The following is a 19571-nucleotide window of genomic DNA, read 5'->3' as shown; positions in this document are numbered from 1 at the left end:
CCATTTCTGGAGCACCATATCATTGGCAGTAGTATTCCAATCAAGATAACCATTTTAGCTTCCTAAAATATAGCATATCATCATCTTCCTATCATTCACCACAAAGGACATTTACTCTTTGGACCTTGTACCATGTAAGGATGACTTGAGAATGCCCATGAGGAGGGGTCATTTCTTTCAAGGCCAAAAGGCTGTATTGATAATGTACTTCATATAACATGCATTTGTTGTAATGGAGAAGTCTTGGTTTTCTTCGTTATAGAAAACAAGTTGGTATTCTCAACTGTAAATGTGCCTCAGTGGAAGGATGAATCGCATGTTCTGTTTAGAAGTGGATAAACTGAAAATGCTTTTTTCTCAATTCAGGCTAGAGAAAGGAAAATTTAAAAGATCAGTAACTCCATAGTGGTTTTGCTGCGGTGTAGAAAGTTATTTGCTCAAGTGCCAAGCGGAACTGTTGATCCTGTCGTGCTTCTGGCTTCATCTCCCCACCTAATCCATATTTTGACAGTAGCAGAAGCTGCTCCTTAAATGTTCATATTTATTGTGTCCGTTCTGTAACTCAGGAGTTGCACTCTTGAAAAGCCAGGCATTAAGGAAAAAAATCTAGTTGCACCTTGTGCCTTCACCAACAACATATATAGCTATAACTGTCTTCTAACGCCTCATCAATTGTGTCCAAATTAATCTATACTGTCAAAAAACCATTCCCCAGCAATATTCTATCCAAAGCAGAAAAATGTTTTAGAAGAGACTGTATGAGCTCTTCATTTTCCTAAATGTAAGGCATACTTGACAACTTGAACCACTACACATTTTAATTTTCTTAGTTTCCCTTTGTAGTAATCCCAGATCGCACTTAATGTCCAAGAAATTGTGAAGTAGAATCCTGTAGGAACTTTTCTCTGTAACTTATTTTTCTTTGCTGTCATAAGATTTGAGCAGTTCCTTGTGGGCAGGGAATGTGTCTATTGAGTCTGAATTGTAGTTAAATTCTTAGTACAGTGCTCCGCACGTACTTAGTGCTTAATAAATATTATCAAGCTTAATAGGCACAAATTCAAAGCCTTTATGTTCTAGTTTGTGTGCTGGAAGTCTTTGGAGTAAAAAAAAAAGTCCTCCACAAGTCTGTTAAAAATGTGATTCAAGATGGGAACAGCTAGTGCTCAGGATAGAACAGCAACACTGAACACATTGAAAAGTAGAAAAATGACAGTACGGCAGGAGGCCTTGGTATCAGTATGGTTAACAGCCCTTATCTAGTCCTTTCTGTAGTCAGACAAAAGCATAAAGGTTGAATTACAAATCAGTACTACCACGAAAGGAGAAAACACACTTGGTAATTCTGATTTATTTAGTAAGCACTTACTATATATTAAACACTGCTAACAGCTGGAATAGTTACAATCAAATCAGACACAATCCACGGGCCATATGGACTCTATTTGTGAGGTATGGAGATGAGAAAATTGAGTCAGAAATATTCATTCAGTGGTATTTAATGAGCACTTACTGTGTGTAGAGGACTGTACTAAGTGTTTGGGAAAGTACAATCCAACAATAAAGAGTGACATTCCCTGTCCAAAACAAGCTTACAGGCCAGTGAAAGCTTGGGACTAAAGCCTGAAATTTCTAACTGCCAACCCAGGGTGCTTTCCACTAGCTGGTACCACCTCTGTCCATCATGGTTCTCTCAGGGCCTGTATCACTTAACCCCAAAAAGCTATCTGGTTCATTGTGTGAGCAGAGTATGCTTGTCTCAAAGTTTAGTCATAAATAATGACGAAAAAATAATAAAAGTAGATACTGAGAAATTACATTCATTTCCTGGAGAGTTAGAACAGCAAATGGGGGTGTTTGGGGAACCAAATGAAATTTTTCATTTTATCCTTTCATGCTAAGTATTCATGAAAGGGGCTACTAATCTTTTTGCTTTCTTTGACTACAGAAAAATGGACTAGAAAAGAGCTGTGTTAACTAGAAGTGATGCTGAAGCCTCTTGCCATACGCTACACAACTCTCATTTTTCTACTTTTCAACATACCTGCATCAAGAACTCTTTGGCAAAGGAAAAATTCACTCTTCATATTAGAGCAGGTGAAATTCTCAGATAGCTCAGCAATAGGTTTTTTCCAGGTGAGGCCTGATAATTGGGCTGTACTTTCGGTACCTCAAAAAGCACTGAAATTCAGGAGTAGTTATGAGAACAGAGAAAGTACAATTGAGCTTGTGAAAGAGTTTCCATGTGCTCTCTATTTCAAATATTTATTTTATAGCTTATCAACTTTAGGATCGTAAATGTTTAGCTAAATGCAAGCAGGTATGTAAGCCTGGCCATAGACAGTGATTTTTGCATTCAACTTCATTAGGTATTTAAATTTCCTTTGTATTTACTCCAGAAATGAATCAATTGTGTTAGGACTAACTACTCGTGAACAGATGAAAGATGAAAATTTGGGTTTGAGTGATACATTCTGTAAAGAAAAGGGAAATCCTATCAAATTTTTAAGGAATACTGAATTATGGACCAGGGAAGGGAGACAATTGTTTGCAAAACTTTCCTTTTTCCATTTGTTACATGTACTTGTTCAGCCAATCTATCAGATTCTTCCTTGATTCTTCGATACATGACTTGTCTTCAGGTTTGCAATCTTCTCTCTTCCGATGCACAAATCCATGAGTTTGTCCAGGGAAGATTTTCACTTGATAATCAACTTTACAATGTTCTTTCAGCTTCTTTTCTAGCACATTAATCTGTAAAAAAAAGTATTTGACGATTCAGTCTTAACTGAAATAATTGATTGACATTTGCCACCAATGACAGCACCCCAACTAGAAAAAAACATTTCTTGATTTCCAGAGCAGTGCCCTTTCCACTGGACACCAGTATGGCTATTCTTCAGGGTGGACAGACCCCTCTAGACCCCTCTGTGACCTTGGGCTAATGACTTGACTTCTCTCTGCCTCAGTTTCCTCTTCTGTAAATGAAGATTTAATACCTGTTCTACTTCCCTTTCACACTGGGAGCCCTGTATGGGTCAGAAATTATGTCCGATTTTATTATTCTCTATATTCTCCAGTGCTTAGCTCAAAGCCAGCATTTAAAACCATTATTATTGTTACTATTAATGAAATGCTAAGTATCTTAATAAATACGATTGATTGATTCTCTGGGCCTCGGTTCCCTCATCTGCAAAATGGGGACTAAGACTGTGAGCCCCATGAGGGACAACCTGATCACCTTGTATCCTCCCAGTGCTTAGAACAGTGCTTTGCACATAGTAAGCGCTTAAATGCCACTATTATTATTATTATTATTATTATTATTAGGAGTTTCTCTTCCCTGTATAATCCCACCTGGCAATGCCAATTTAAATGTTACTCAGAGCACTTGTGCTATATAAGAGGGAGAACTGACAAAGATCATATACCGAGGTCACTGCTGTTTATATTTTAGCTACTGAAACCAAAATTTATTGTTATCAAGTAATCCTTGCTGACTCTAGATCCTGCGTTTCGTACAACAGAACTTAACGAAAATTAAAGTTCTTGGTCATTTTCTCCTGTGCAACAGGGGCACTTCAGGTTGGTGATTATGGTATTTGTTAAGTGCCTACATGTCAAGCATTGTTCTAAGCACTGAGGTAAATACAAGTTAATCACGCTGCACACAGTCCCTGTCCCACTCGGGGTTTACAGTCTAAGTAGGAGGGTGAACAGGTATGGGATATCATTTTACAGAGGAGGAAACTGAGGCACAGAGAAGTGAAGTGACTTGCCGCAGGTCACACAGCAGACAAGTGATGGAACCAGGATTAGAACCCAAATCCTCAGATTCCCTGATCCAGTCTCTTTCCACTAGGCCTTGCTGCATCTGAGTCGAAAGGACAATCAATCAATCAATCAATCAATCAATCGTATTTATTGAGCGCTTACTATGTGCAGAGCACTGTACTAAGCGCTTGGGAAGTACAAATTGGCATCACATAGAGACAGTCCCTACCCAACAGTGGGCTCACAGTCTAAAAGGGGGAGACAGAGAACAGAACCAAACATACCAACAAAATAAAATAAGTAGGATAGAAATGTACAAGTAAAATAAATAAATAAATAAATAAATAGAGTAATAGATATGTACAACCATATATACATATATACAGGTGTATACATATATATATATATATATATATACATATATACAGGACAGTGTGGAACTGTTAGTTTTTAGAGGAATCGATAAACACCTCTCCTGTTCCTTTAGTGGAAATTGCTTAAGAGCTGTGGAGCTGATAGTGAAATGTTTGTAAACCACTAGAGAGGATTAAAAATATAGGTGAGTCCACTGGGTTTTGAAGTAACAACTTACCTGCTCAAGAGGAATTACAATATCCTTCTCTCCGAAAATGAAAAGTGTAGGATTGTTCAAACCATACACATCTTCAGTGTCTTTGATGATGCCTGGAATACGTTGAAAAAGATAATATTTAAATGGTGACTTAAACCTGACATATGAACATTGTTTGCTTCAGTAGCTACTACCAGCCAATCTAAAAGGGAGATGAATTTTCAGCCACATTCATTCATTCATTCATTCAATCGTATTTATTGAGCACAGAGCACTGTACTAAACGCTTGGGAAGTCCAAGTTGGCAACAGAGAGAGACGGTCCCTACCCAACAGCGGGCTCATCTCCAGCGGCGTGGCTTAGTGGAAAAAGCACGGGCTTGGGAGTCAGAGGTCATGAGTTCTAAGCCCGGCTCCGCCACTTGTCAGCTGCGTGACTTTGGGCAGGTCACTTAACTTCTCTGGGCCTCTGTTACTTCATCTGCAAAATGCGGATTAAGACTGTGAGCCCCATGTGGGACAACCTGATGACCTTGTATCCCCCCCAGCGCTTAGAACAGTGCTTGGCAAATACCATCATTATTATTATTTATTTCCCAGTAATCAATTGAGCACTAAAAGTATTTCCGCCATCTGACCCCACCATACTGATCCTCTTCTCCCGCTATTTCCCAGCTGTTTGTATTTGTTTCTTCCAAGCCAATCTAACTGCACTTTACTCTCCACTCTCGTGCCTCTGTTCCTTTGATCACACTGTACCCGTGGCTTAGAACTCCCTCCGTCCTCTCATCAGAGAGGCCACAGCTCTCCCTGATTCAAATTCAAATCCTACGAGCTTTTCCCGTTATATTTCCCGGCATCCTGAGGTGCATCATCCATTCAGCCAATTCTAGCACTCGAAGAATTGGAGGCACAGAAAGTTATGTGACTTGTCCCGGGTCACTGAGCGGACCGGTGGTGGAGTCGGGATTAGAACCTAGGTCCTCTGACTCCCAGGCAGATGCTCTTTCCACTAGAAGTGATGCTGTTCTCCAGCGCTTAGCTCAAAGCCAGCATTTAAAACCATTATTATTGTTACTATTAATGAAATGTTAAGTATCTTGCTCAATAAATACGATTGATTGAGTCTCTGGGCCTCGGTTCCCTCATCTGCAAAATGGGGACTAAGACTGTGAGCCCCATGAGCCTGATCACCTTGTATCCTCCCAGCACATGCTTTGCACATAGTAAGCGCTTAACAAAGGCCACTATCATTATTATTATTAGGCCACATGATTGTTAGTTTTTGATTTGTCAATGGGTAACCTTGCCCTGGCTCACTTTTGTAGCAAATCTACTTCATCTCCTCCACTTTGTTTTGATAGAGCTGCTGGATTGAAGGCACACTAGTTTTAGCCTAATCAGTAGTGTTAGACTGCAGTGTCTATTTACAGAATTCTAGTCACATTAAAGGCTTACCGTACACTGACACCCCGGCCTTGAATTCTGGATATTTCACCATCAAATGATGAACAACAACTCCACCCCAGCAGAACCCAACAATCCCAATCCTCTTGGCATTGCAGTGCTTCTTCAGATACCTCAATACAGCCTCTGCTTCTCTGAAACAGGTAAAAATCACAAAGAATTACCATTCTATTCTAAAAACCCCTTGAAAGAAAATTAATCTGTGAACATCAACATCGAGAGTAGTATTTAGTGCCTTTAAAGGTATTTACATTTTTATGCCAATGCAAATTGAGTGGGAGGAGGCTATTTCTCTGGGTCTGCCGTGGAGTAGGGAACATATTCTCTTATTGTGTACTTGTTGGGCGCTTCTTGTGGGCAGGGAACGTGTGTATCAACTCTGTTATAGTGTACTCTCCTAAGCTTCTCGTACAGTGGACTGCACACAGTAAGCACTCAATAAATAAGATTGAATGAATGAGTGAATACAAGTGAGTGAGTGAATGAAGTCTGCCAATTCTGCTAAATCATTGCAAATATTTATGTTGATTCTTCCAGTGCCAAAGTCTACCCCTCATGAAAGCAGCTTTAACTCTTTCAGTCACCAGAGCCCTATCTGGTACGAGAGCTGAAGCTTATCATCATCATCATCATCAATCGTATTTATTGAGCGCTTACTACGTGCAGAGCACTGTACTAAGCGCTTGGGAAGTACAAATTGGCAACATATAGAGACAGTCCCTACCCAACATCATCATCATCATCATCATCATCATCAATCGTATTTATTGAGCGCTTACTATGTGCAGAGAACTGTACTAAGCGCTTGGGAAGTACAAATTGGCAACATATAGAGACAGTCCCTACCCAACAGCGGGCTCACAGTCTAAAAGGGGGGGACAGAGAACAAAACCAAACATACTAACATACTTATTACGTAGTCAGCACCTCCCCGTGAACCCGTAATGCCACCATCATCATCATCATCACCAATCGTATTTATTGAGCACTTACTGTGTGCGGAGCACTGTACTAAGCGCTTGGGAAGTCCAAGTCGGCAACATACATATAGAGACAGTCCCTACCCAACAGTGGGCTCACAGTCTAAAAGGGGGAGACAGAGAACAAAACCAAACATACTAGCAAAATAAAATAAATAGAGCCTTCTCTAAGTGGCTTAGAGAAGCAGCGTGGCTCAGTGGAAAGAGCACAGGCTTTGCCACCACTTTGGCATTAATCCATTTACACAACAGTAGTCCTTTCTGGGATTGCGGACTTGCTGGGATTGCTATTTTGCAAACCAACAAAGGTGAAGAAGCAAGAGTAAGTGCTCAAATGTGTCTCAAGTGTGGGTGGAAAGAAAATCCAGGGTGTTGGACTGGTTTTTTTTCCCCCTTTTCCGCCCATTTGATTTTAATGTATGAACCACTTCCAAAATGACTCGGTGGGGAGGGTGACAGGTCCTGGAGACACTCAAGCGTGACTGAATCCAGCGGCCACCGCGCTGCTGACTGGTCTCGCCACAATTTAGTGCTGGGACAAAAGCGGCTCTGAGCTACCGGATCCACGTTGGCCCTTGGGTCTGCCCCTCAGGCAGGGCCCTGCATCTAAGATCGTGGTCCCTTGGAGCTAGAGCCTTCTGGAGGAAATTAAACTGATAGAAATGGGACAAAAAGGACATGAATCCAACATCAAAGTTAGAATGCAAATCAGTGTTCTTTGTCCAACTTGGACAAAGTCATTAAGCGCTTAGAACAGTGCTTTGCACATAGTAAGCGCTTAATAAATGCCATCATTATTATTATTATTATCTGCCAACTTGGGCTGAAGATTAAGGGATCCCCCTCTGAGACAATCTCTTCCTGGTTGGGACCCCTTTGGAGATGACTCAAACCCGGCGCCTATTTGAAAGTTAATGGGAGCGTTGTTCACCAAAGAGAAATTTGACCTTCGGATTTTTTTCGTCACCATCAGAGCTGGTCACACTTGACCAGTGAGTACATTACATATCTGAGTTCTGAGAGATTTCATACCTTGATAGCATGTCAATAACAAGGTATTCGGAGGAATCCGTTTTAGCTTTGAAATAAACTGGCAGCAGTTTTTAATTGACTGCGTGAAAGACATGAAGGGCTAGGTCAGGGTTGGATTTGTAAAATAGCTGAGTTAAATTTTTACTCTATGGCGTCTCTGTAAAAGCTGCATTGCTTTGTGCTTATGTCTTGCCCAGCTTTATTTCTATTCTGCTTTTTCCTCTCCCTAGAACCTCCTCCCCTGGACTGAGAAAAGGGAAAATCTGTTCTAGGTCACCCTGTCAGGACATGCCCCAGGTTCAAGGTACTGGTTCAAGCGTGGATACTAGTGGGCAATAATAATAATAATGACGGTACTTGTTAAGCACTTACTATGTGCCAAGCACTGTTCTAATCCCAGTATTTATGTAATAATAATAATAATAATGTCATTTGTTCATTCATTCATTCAATCATATTTATTGAGTGCTTACTGTGTGCAGAGCACTGTACTAAGCGCTTGGGAAGTACAAGTTGGCATCAAATTTGTTAAGCGCTTACTATGTGCAAGGCACTGTTCTAAGTGGGGGGAGGTTACCAGGTGATGAGGTTGTCCCATGGGGGGGGTCTCACAGTCTTCATCCCCATTTTACAGATGAGGTAACTGAGGCCCAGAGAAGTTAAGTGACTTGCCCAAAGTCACACAGCTGATGAGTGGTGGAGCCGGGATTTGAACCCATGACCCGACTCAAAAGCCCGTGCTCTTTCCACTGAGCCACGATGCTTCTGTAATGTAGCAGCCTATAATAATAATGATGGTGTTTGTTACGCGCTTTCTATGTGTCAAGAACTGTTCTAAGCGCTGGGGTAAATTCAAGATTAGCAGGTGGTCCCACGTGGGGCTCCCAGTCTTAATCCCCATTTTCCAGCTGAGGTAACTGAGGCCCAGAGAAGTTAAGTGACTTCCCCGAGGTCACACAGCTGACAAGTGGCGAATCCTGGATTAGAACCCAGGACCTCTGACTCCCAAATCCGTGCTCTTTCCATTAAACCACGCTGCGGAGGCATGCCTTTATTATTCCAAATCCAAGTGCAAGGGTGGTACAGTAGGGAGTGGGAGAAGAGGAAATGAGCGTGGAGCGGGGGAAGGCCTCTTGGAGGAGACGTGCTTTCAGTAAGACTTTTTTATAATGGCATTTATTAAGCGCTTACTATGTGCAATGCACTGTTCTAAGCACTGGGGAGGTTACAAGGTAATCAGATCGTCCCGCGGGGGGCTCACGGTCTTCATCCCCATTTTCCAGATGAGGGAACTGAGGCCCAGAGAAGTGAAGTGACTTGCCCAAAGTCACCCAGCTGACAATTGGCGGAGCTGGGATTTGAACCCATGACCTTTGACACCAAAGCCCGGGCTTTTTCCCACTGAGCCACGCTGCTTCTCTAAGACTTTGAAAGTGGGGAGGTGCTAATTCGTGCTTTGAGCAGGCGGCTGGCCGGCCGGACCCCCCCACCCCCCGACCCCCCGATTAGTTACAATGTACCTTGCGTCACCTGAAAGGGTAACTGGCTTTTCCCAACTTACTTGTCAACGTTTCTGGCATTACGGGTCTTCAGCCAGTCCTGGAAAGTGGACCAATCGGCATTTGGTTGCCAAGGCTCTTTTCCTGCAAAGAAGTCTGGGCAGATGACTCTGCAAGATGAAGGGAAACCCCAACTTTATCCGCCAAGCTCGCTCTCTTCCCCCCTTCAAGGCCCTGCTGAGAGCTCACCTCCTCCAGGAGGCCTTCCCGGACTGAGCCCCTTCCTTCCTCTCCCCCTCGTCCCCCTCTCCATCCCCCCCCCATCTTACCTCCTTTCCTTCCCCACAGCACCTGTATATATGTATATATGTTTGGACATATTTATTACTCTATTTATTTTACTTGTACCTATCTATTCTATTTATTTTATTTTGTTAGTATGTTTGGTTTTGTTCTCTGTCTCCCCCTTTTAGACTGTGAGCCCACTGTTGGGTAGGGACTGTCTCTACATGTTGCCAATTTGTACTTCCCAAGTGCTTAGTCCAGTGCTCTGCACATAGTAAGCGCTCAATAAATACGACTGATGATGATGATGATATGTTTGTATGTATTTATTACTCTATTTTAGTTGTACATATTAATTCTATTTATTTTATTTTGTTAATATGTTTTGTTCTCTGTCTCCCCCTTCTAGACTGTGAGCCCACTGTTGGGTAGGGACTGTCTCTATATGTTGCCAATTTGTACTTCCCAAGTGCTTAGTCCAGTGCTCTGCACATAGTAAGCGCTCAATAAATACGACTGATGATGATGATGATATGTTTGTATGTATTTATTACTCTATTTTAGTTGTACATATTAATTCTATTTATTTTATTTTGTTAATATGTTTTGTTCTCTGTCTCCCCCTTCTAGACTGTGAGCCCACTGTTGGGTAGGGACCATCTCTATATGTTGCCAACTTGTACTTCCTAAGCGCTTAGTACAGTGCTCTGCACATAGTAAGCGCTCAATAAATATGATTGATTGATTGATTGATTGATTGGATGGCTAAACCTTTTTAGTATAGGTTTTCCCTGATGACCACAAGCTGCGCTTCCCCAAACTACCCTCTGCTGGCAAAACCATAGTTGGGAATGTTACTGGAGGTACCATCTTTTTATTTTACTTGTGCATATCTATTCTATTTATTTTATTTTGTTAGTATGTTTGGTTTTGTTCTCTGTCTCCCCCTTTTAGACTATGAGCCCACTGTTGGGTAGGGACTGTCTCTATGTGTTGCCAATTTGTACTTCCCAAGCGCTTAGTACAGTGCTCTGCACATAGTAAGCGCTCAATAAATATGATTGATTGATTGATTGATTGATTGGATGGCTAAACCTTTTTAGTATGGGTTTTCCCTGATGACCACAAGCTGTGCTCTTCCAAAGTACCCTCTGCTGGCAAAACCATAGTTGGGAATTTTACTGGAGGTACCATCTTTTTATTTTACTTGTACATATCTATTCTATTTATTTTATTTTGTTGGTATGTTTGGTTTTGTTCTCTGTCTCCCCCTTTTAGACTGTGAGCCCACTGTTGGGTAGGGACTGTCTCTATATGTTGCCAACTTGGACTTCCCAAGCGCTTAGTACAGTGCTCTGCCCACAGTAAGCGCTCAATAAATAGGATTGATTGATTGATCTCTATATGTTGCCGCCTTGTACTTCCCAAGCGCTTAGTACAGTGCTCTGCACACAGTAAGCGCTCAATAAATAGGATTGATTGATTGATTGATCTCTACATGTTGCCGACTTGTACTTCCCAAGTGCTTAGAACAGTTCTGCACACAGTAAGAGCTCAATAGATAGGATTCAGTTCATTCAATCGTATTTATTGAGCGCTTACTGTGTGCAGAACTGTACTAAGCACTTGGGAGAATACACTACAACAATGACTGCCCAGGCCTCCTGAAGCTTCTCTGGACGTGTATCTCAGGGACTGGAATGATCTCTGCATAGGGGGGGCAAAGAGAGGGGGTCCAGGGATCTGAGGCGTCTAGAAAGTAAATCTCGAACGGTTGGGTTGTCTGTGTTCTAGGTCTTCCACCTTGCATTATGAATTATTCCATTCATTCAATCAATCATATTTATTGAGCGCTTACTGTGTGCAGAACACTGTACTAAGCGCTTGGGAAGTACAAGTTGGCAACATATAGAGACGGTCCCTACCCAACAGTGGGCTCACAGTCTAGAAGGGGGAGACAGAGAACAAAACATATTAACAAAATAAAATAAATAGAATTAATATGTACAACTAAAATAGAGTAATAAATACAGACAACCATATCATCATCATCATCAATCGTATTTATTGAGCGCTTACTATGTGCAGAGCACTGTACTAAGCACTTGGGAAGTACAAATTGGCAACATATAGAGACAGTCCCTACCCAACAGTGGGCTCACAGTCTAAAAGGGGGGGGACAGGGAACAAAACCAAACATACTAACAAAATAAAATAAATAGAATAGATATGTACAAGTAAAATAAATAGAGTAATAAATATGTACAAACATATATACATATATACAGGTGCTGTGGGGAGGGGAAGGAGGTAAGGCGGGGGGATGGAGGGGGGAGGAGGGGGAGATAATGTTCTATTTGGGAACACCCATGGGAAAGATAGTCTCCCCAAAATGAGAAGAAAATGTCTTGGCCAACTCAGAGGACAGCATGGCTACAGGAGAAGGAAATGAGATCAGAGCTGTGAGGAGACACACTGCTGTCCTTGCTTTTTCTGGTCCAAACTGCAGCACTCAGTCCCCAAGATGCCTCTGAATACTTCAAAATGATGGTTGAGGTCCTCTTTGGAATGGATTTTGTACCTGGTGCCCAGTGCCCCATCAGGTCACGATGCCCCGTAGAAGACTCTCTGGATCCTGGAATGCACTAACGCCATGGCACACATGACACAGGGTTTGCTGGTGACATATAGATCACCTCCACTCACCTCATTAGAAACTTAATGCCCAGTACTAATCCCAAACACCCTAAAATTAATAATAATAATAATAATAATAATTATGGTATTTGTTAAGCGCTTACTATGTGCAAAGCACTGTTCTAAGCACTGGGGAGGTTACAAGTTGATCAGGTTGTCCCACGAGGGGCTCACAGTTTTAATCCCCATTTTACAGATGAGGTAACTGAGGCACAGAGAAGTTAAGTGACTTGCCCAAAGTCACACAGCTGACAATTGGCAGAGCCGGGATTTGAACCCATGAACTCTGACTCCAAAGCCCGTGCTCTTTCCACTGAGCCACGCTGCTTCAATGGCATTTATTAAGCGCTTACTATGTGCAAAGCACTGTTCTAAGCGCTGGGGGGTTACAAGGTGATCAGGTTGTCCCACAGGGGGCTCACAGTCTTAATCCCCATTTTACAGATGAGGGAACCGAGGCACAGAGAAGTTAAGTGACTTGCCCACAGTCACACAGCTGACAAGTGGCGGAGCCGGGATTTGAACCCATGACCTCTGACTCCCAAGCCCGGGCTCTTTCCATTGAGCCACGCTTGAGCAGAGCGTGAGTAATAGAAACTATTACTACTATGAAAAACGTTTCGTTTTGATGGACTAGAAAACAAAACCGACAGAGCTCTGAGCAGAAGCGACATCAAAGGTTTTATACGTACGTATATCCGTTGGCGGCAATCATGTCTGCTATGTAGCGGGTATTTGGCATCTGCCAGCCAAATATATCTTGAACGACAATCACGGCTTTGTCTGTGCTGGATGGTGGCTTGCGGAGATAAGCCTGGATGTGCTCAACTGGCACTTCGCTTCCCATACCCCCATACTCCATCTTATGCCCAATGTCACACGGGCAAGGCTGGGCTTCATTCGCCATTGCTAACACTGAAGTTGGGCTGTAGAGATAGAAATGCCGTAGTTGAAGGCAAACAGCTACCGAAGTCCAAGTAGTTACCAATTATCATTATTATTATTACGGACCAGGCATTGTGCTAAGCGCCGGGGTCGAAACATCAGATCGGACAAAGAAAACTGCCCCACATGGGGCTCACGGTCTAAGTAAAGAGAGGACGTGTTTTGGATCTTCATTTTACAGACGAGGAAATTGAGGCACAGACAAGTTAAGTGACTTGCCCAAGGTCACACAGCATGTAAGCAGCAGACCTGGGATTAGAACCCAGGTCCCCCGACTGCCAGGCAAATGCTCTTTCCACCAGGCCAGTTTACTTTCAAGCGTAAAGAAAACACTGTTTCTTTTTTAATCTCCTTGAAAGCAGGGATCGTGTCTACCGACTCTATATACTCTCCTCAGTGCTTACTACAGTGCTCTGCACATGATCAGTGTTCCTAAATACCACTATTTGATTGACTTCAGCTTATACTTTTTCTTCCCATCTATTTCGTTCTTGTGCTAGAATAACATCTTATCAACTATATTTACTGGAGTCATACTGTTTGCAAAGCCCTGAACTAGACTCCTGGGGATATTTGTACACATTTATTACTCTATTTATTTATTTTACTTGTACATACCCTATTTATTTTATTTTGTTAATATGTTTTGTTTTGTTCTCTGTCTCCCCCTTCTAGACTGTGAGCCCACTGTTGGGTAGGGACCATCTCTATATGTTGCCAACTTGTACTTCCCAAGTGCTTAGTACAGTGCTCTGCACACAGTAAATGCTCAATAAATGTGATTGATTGATTGATTCAAAAGAAGTGAAAAAGAGAGCTAACAAAAATGGACTAGGCTCTAGTAACTGACAGATAAATAGCTGCAAATAAGCATGGGTGAATAAATAATCAGTGACAAATAAGTCAGGAAAATTCATAGATGCTGAGGTGGCTGTGGGGATACTATGACAAAGATAGAAGCAGCGTGGCTCAGTGGAAAGAGCCCGGGCTTTGGAGTCAGAGGTCATGGGTTCAAATCCCGACTCCGCCAGTTGTCAGCTGTGTGACTTTGGGCAAGTCACTTAACTTCTCTGTGCCTCAGTTCCCTCATCTGTAAAATGGGGATTAAGACTGTGAGCCCCATGTGGGACAACCTGATCACCTTGTATCTCCACAGCGCTTAGAACAGTGCTTTGCACATAGCAAGTGCTTAGCAAATACCATCATCATCATCATCAAGAATGAGGTGAGGATAAGCTGGGGAATGTCTTCATGCCTGCTTATCAGAAACCTAGGAATAAGTGCTATAAGAAGATTTTTAAGATGATTGATTATAAACAGATGATCTGACACTATCAAGAAGAAAAGAAATTAAGGCATTCAGAAACATTTACCCATTTCCTCTTTTTTTGGTATTTCTTAAGTGTTTACCACGTGTCCAGCACTGCTCTAAATGCCGGGGTAGATACAACTTAATTCGGCACTTTCCCTGTCCCACATGGGGTTCACAGTCTAAGTAGGAAGGAATATTTAATGGGATATTTAATCACCATTTTACAGTTGAGGAAACTGAAGCACAGAGAAGTTAAGTGACTTGCCCAAAATCACACAATTGATAGAGCTGGGATTAGAACTCAGGTCCTTTGAGTTCCAAGCCCGTGCTCTTGCCACTAGGCCATGCTGATTCTCTTCCTCATGGCCAATTTCCAAAATTTTAGATTGTTATTCTCAATATCTACTTAGACATTAATGATTAAACAGTTCTGCACTGCCAGTTTAGTTATTTTGCCTTTTATCTTTATTGTGAGCAAAGGCCCTGAAATGATTTCTCCTCCGGGCTGACCTCTGAACAGCAAACTGAACAAATGAGTGGCGGTTTCCTCTGGGATGGTCGCAAACATTCACCGAGCCCCAGGACTTTCTGCCACCTCTCTCCTCACATGACTTCAGTTTTCAACCAACTGTAATAGAAAATATCATTCCCTTCTTACCTCCTACTCTTCCCTCAACCTCCTGGGGGAAGTGTCCTCTGCCTGAGAGCTGAGAGCACCTCAATCAATCAATTAATCAATCAATAGTATTTATTGGCCGCTTATTATGTGCAGAGCACTGGACTAAGCACTTGGGAGAGTACAACAATAAGCAGACATATTCCCAGCCCACAATGAGCTTACAGTCTAGAGAGGGAGAAAGACATTAATATAAATAAATATGAATATAAATTAGCAGACATGCTCCCTGCTCATAACAAGCTTACAGTCTAGAAGGCATTGCCTCCTTTCCAGGGTAATACTTGGGCAGAAAGCATGAGAATCCATAGGTTTCAGTTTCCCTATTTATTTAGTTTTTATTTTTTCCAAGCCACCGGTACCAGTTTTAAAATCACGTATTTCCAGATCACGGACAATATGCCTTCTTTCTTCCTTACTATGAGCCTGCCCTGAGCTAGTTGAATATTTTATTTTGATAAGGCCATCCAGTGCTTATTTTCAGGTCTGAGCTAAGAAAGATCAGGCTTTTAACTGTTTTATATTAGTGAGGGATGATCATGGAGAATATTGCAGGTTTACACACCTCACTTTTTCTAATGGCACGTCAGTAGTAACAGTAACAGGTTTATTTGGAAACTACTATGTACAACATGCCATGCTAAGTGCTTGGGAAAGTAACCCAAGGCAGTGATCATAAAAAGTACGTTAACTAACAAGACCTTCATCGGTCTCTAAAATGGGAAGGATGTCAGCTCTAACCTGGGAATCAAGTAAGCACAAAATGTACCTTTCCAGTTCATTCAATTAATTCAGTCATATTTATTGGGCGCTTACTGTGTGCAGAGCACTTTACTAAGCACTTGGAAAGTACAATTCAGCAACAGAGACAATCCCTGCGCACAACGGGCTCGCAGTCTTAAAGGGGGGAGACACACATCAAAACAAGCAAACAGGCAACAAGGGCACCAATATAAATAGAATTATAGATATATACACACCAAAAACAAGTGAACAGGCATTAATAGAAATAAATACAATTATAGATATGTACATATACACACAAGTGCTGCGGGGTAGGGAGGAGGGGTAGAGCAAAGGGAGCGAGTAGGGGTAATAGGGAGGGGAAGGGGGGAGCTGAGGAAAAGGGGGGCTTGGTCTGGGAAGGCCTCCTGGTAGAGGTGAGCCTTCAGTAGGGCTTTGAAGGGGGGGTAGGGGGGAAGAATTCTTCCTAACGCTTGTGTTTCTGCTAATTTTTAAAAGTACCTATGGAAGTATTACTTCCATAATTACGTCCAGCGCTTAGAACAGTGCTTTGCACATAGTAAGCGCTTAATAAATGCCATCATTATTATTAATTATCAGTCTGCCTTCCCAGACTGAGCCCCTTCCTTCCTCTCCCCCTCATCCCCCTCTCCATCCCCCCATCTTACCTCCTTCCCTTCCCCACAGCACCTGTATATACGTATATATGTTTGTACATATTTATTACTCTATTTATTTATTTTATTTGTACATATCTATTCTATTTATTTTATTTTGCTGGTATGTTTGGTTTTGTTCTCTGTCTCCCCCTTTTAGACCGTGAGCCCACTGTTGGGTAGGGACTGTCTCGATATGTTGCCAATTTGTACTTCCCAAGAGCTTAGTACAGTGCTCTGCACATAGTAAGCGCTCAATAAATACGATTGATGATGATGATGATTATTATTACCGCAAAACCCAAATATAGCAGTAATATGTACTTTAGCAGTGGATTTTTAAAAGGCAAGATTTGAGGGTTGGTGAGGATAGAATCAAATAATATAATTCACCGCAGTGGCATAAAACTGGAAGGAACTTTGAGAGGTCATCTAGTCCAATCCCCTGCCTCCGGGAGGAAGGGCAGCCCCTGGACTCTCCCAGCCCGTTGTTGGGTCTCTGTATGTTGCCAATTTGTACTTTCCAAGCGCTTGATACAGTGCTCTGCACGCAGAAGCGCTCAATAAATACGATTGAATGCATCCAGCAGCTAGCCACCCTTGCAAACACCTGTTAATTCTGCTTTAAATAAAGACTGCATCCTCATCTGAACCACAATGCAGTTTCAGCAAAATAGCTCCCCTTCTCCTACGTTACACTGGGCCAACGTGTGTGCACATACCTTGGTTTGTCCTGCTCGAATCTGAAACAGTAAAGTGGCAATCGCGTAGTTTCTTCCAGGGCCTGGAAAATCTCAGATTCCCCTCCAGCCTCCGTGAATAATGAAATAGCAGGCAAGCAGGGAACTGGTCTTGTGGTCTTCTTACGCAAGGACGGGAGCAAAGGAGAGGAGGAGCTGGGCCAGCTGACAACCGAGCTGTCGGAGATGGACAGAAATGGAAACGGATGTGATGGAATGAAAGAGAAATTCAGGTTTCTGTAGCTGTACATCCAAGCTGCTGCTTGGCTGTTTCTTCCCGAGCAGAACATTGTTCCCACTAAATGGATGCATCTGTGTTCAAAACGTATCCGTGGGGGAATGCTTTAAAGGCGACAAATGGACTATGAAAGGAATTAGTTGGCCCTCAAGATGCTTTTCGCCCTGACTGCGGCTCTCCTCAGCACAAACGGTGGAAAAGCAGAGAAGAAAAAAAGATATGAACCTCAAAGAATATGAAGGAAACCCTGACTTGCAACATGGGCATATTCTTTTCTTTATTTCTACAGTGATAAGAATGCTGGTGTTAAGTGCTTACTGTCTGACAAGCACTGTGCTTAGCGCTGGCAGGATGGAGTTTAATTTTTTACTCTATTTTATTTGTACATATCTATTCTATTTATTTTATTTTGTTAGTATGTTTGGTTTTGTTCTCTGTCTCCCCCTTTTAGACTGTGAGCCCACTGATGGGTAGGGACTGTCTCTATATGTTGCCAATTTGTACTTCCCAAGCGCTTAGTACAGTGCTCTGCACTTAGTAAGCGCTCAATAAATACGATTGATGATGATGATGATAATCAGACTGGGCGCAGTCCCTGTCCCACATGGCGCTCGCAGTCTAAAGGGAAGGAGAACAAGTATTTAATTTCCATTTTTACAGAAGAGGAAGCAGAGGCACAGAGAAGTTAAGTTACTTGCCCAAGCTCATACGGCATATTTTTCTTCTTGAAAAGTAACCCTTTGAATGTTTAGTCCCAGCCTTCAATCAATCAATCAATCAATCGTATTTATTGAGTGCTTACTATGTGCAGAGCACTGTACTAAGCGCTTGGGAAGTACAAATTGGCAACATATAGAGACAGTCCCTACCCAACAGTGGGCTCACAGTCTAAAAGGGGGGGACAGAGAACAAAACCAAACATACTAACAAAATAAAATAAATAGGATAGATATGTACAAGTAAAATAAATAAATAAATAAATAAATAAATAGAGTAATAAATATGTACAAATATATATACATATATACAGGTGCTGTGGGGAAGCATTCATTCATTCAATCATTCATTCAATCGTATTTATTGAGCGCTTGCTGTGTGCAGAGCACTGTACTAGCCTTCATCTTCCCCCACTCCTCCCTGCCTCTCGACGAATTTGACCAGCTTTTCACCTCCACCCCAGGACTGTGGGACTGTGAGCCCACTGTTGGGTAGGGACTGTCTCTATGTGTTGCCAATTTGTACTTCCCAAGCGCTTAGTACAGTGCTCTGCACATAGTAAGCGCTCAATAAATACGATTGATTGATTGATTGATTGGGAGATGAACTCTGAGGGCACGCCCTACTGCTTTCAAATTCATTCATTCATCCATTCCCTCTATCGTGCAAAACACTGTAGTAAGGGCTGAGAGTACGATGTAACAGTAAAGAGACACAGTCCTACCTACAACGAGCTTACAGTCACATCAAGCACGGATCCCGCTGGCAATATCATCATCATCCTCATCATCAATCGTATTTATTGAGCGCTTACTATGTGCAGAGCACTGTACTAAGCGCTTGGGAAGTACAAATTGGCAACATATAGAGACAGTCCCTACCCAACAGTGGGCTCACAGTCTAAAAGGGGGAGACAGAGAACAAAACCAAACATACTAACAGAATAAAATAAATAGAATAGATATGTACAAGTAATCAATCAATCAATCAATCAATCAATCGTATTTATTGAGCGCTTACTATGTGCAGAGCACTGTACTAAGCGCTTGGGAAGTACAAATTGGCAACATATAAAGACAGTCCCTACCCAACAGTGGGCTCACAGTCTAAAAGGGGGAGACAGAGAACAAAACCAAATATACTAACAAAATAAAATAAATAGAATAGCTATGTACAAGTAAAATAAATAAATAAATAAATAAATAGAGTGATAAATATGTACAAACATATATATACATA

The 19571-nt window shown here is 42.0% G+C and overlaps 1 protein-coding gene across 1 annotated transcript; it reads right to left on the bottom strand.

Annotated features, from left to right (window-relative positions):
* Nucleotides 1-2507: 2507 nt before the first annotated feature.
* On the bottom strand, nucleotides 2508-17532 carry CMBL (carboxymethylenebutenolidase homolog). Its single transcript, XM_038770357.1, has 6 exons — nucleotides 17360-17532; nucleotides 12997-13230; nucleotides 9385-9492; nucleotides 5803-5945; nucleotides 4367-4458; nucleotides 2508-2754 (listed from the first exon to the last, which is right to left on the bottom strand). The coding sequence occupies exons 2-6, from the start codon at nucleotides 13209-13211 to the stop codon at nucleotides 2575-2577; spliced, it is 738 nt and encodes a 245-aa protein (XP_038626285.1). The 5' UTR covers nucleotides 13212-13230; nucleotides 17360-17532; the 3' UTR covers nucleotides 2508-2574.
* Between the last annotated feature and the right edge of the window lie 2039 nt (nucleotides 17533-19571).

The sequence above is a fragment of the Tachyglossus aculeatus genome, chromosome X3 (genome assembly GCF_015852505.1).
Source record: "Tachyglossus aculeatus isolate mTacAcu1 chromosome X3, mTacAcu1.pri, whole genome shotgun sequence".
In the NCBI taxonomy this organism is placed as follows: Eukaryota; Metazoa; Chordata; class Mammalia; order Monotremata; family Tachyglossidae; genus Tachyglossus; species Tachyglossus aculeatus.
Note: the sequence above shows the minus strand (reverse complement) of the source record. Positions and strands in the feature narration are given on the sequence as shown.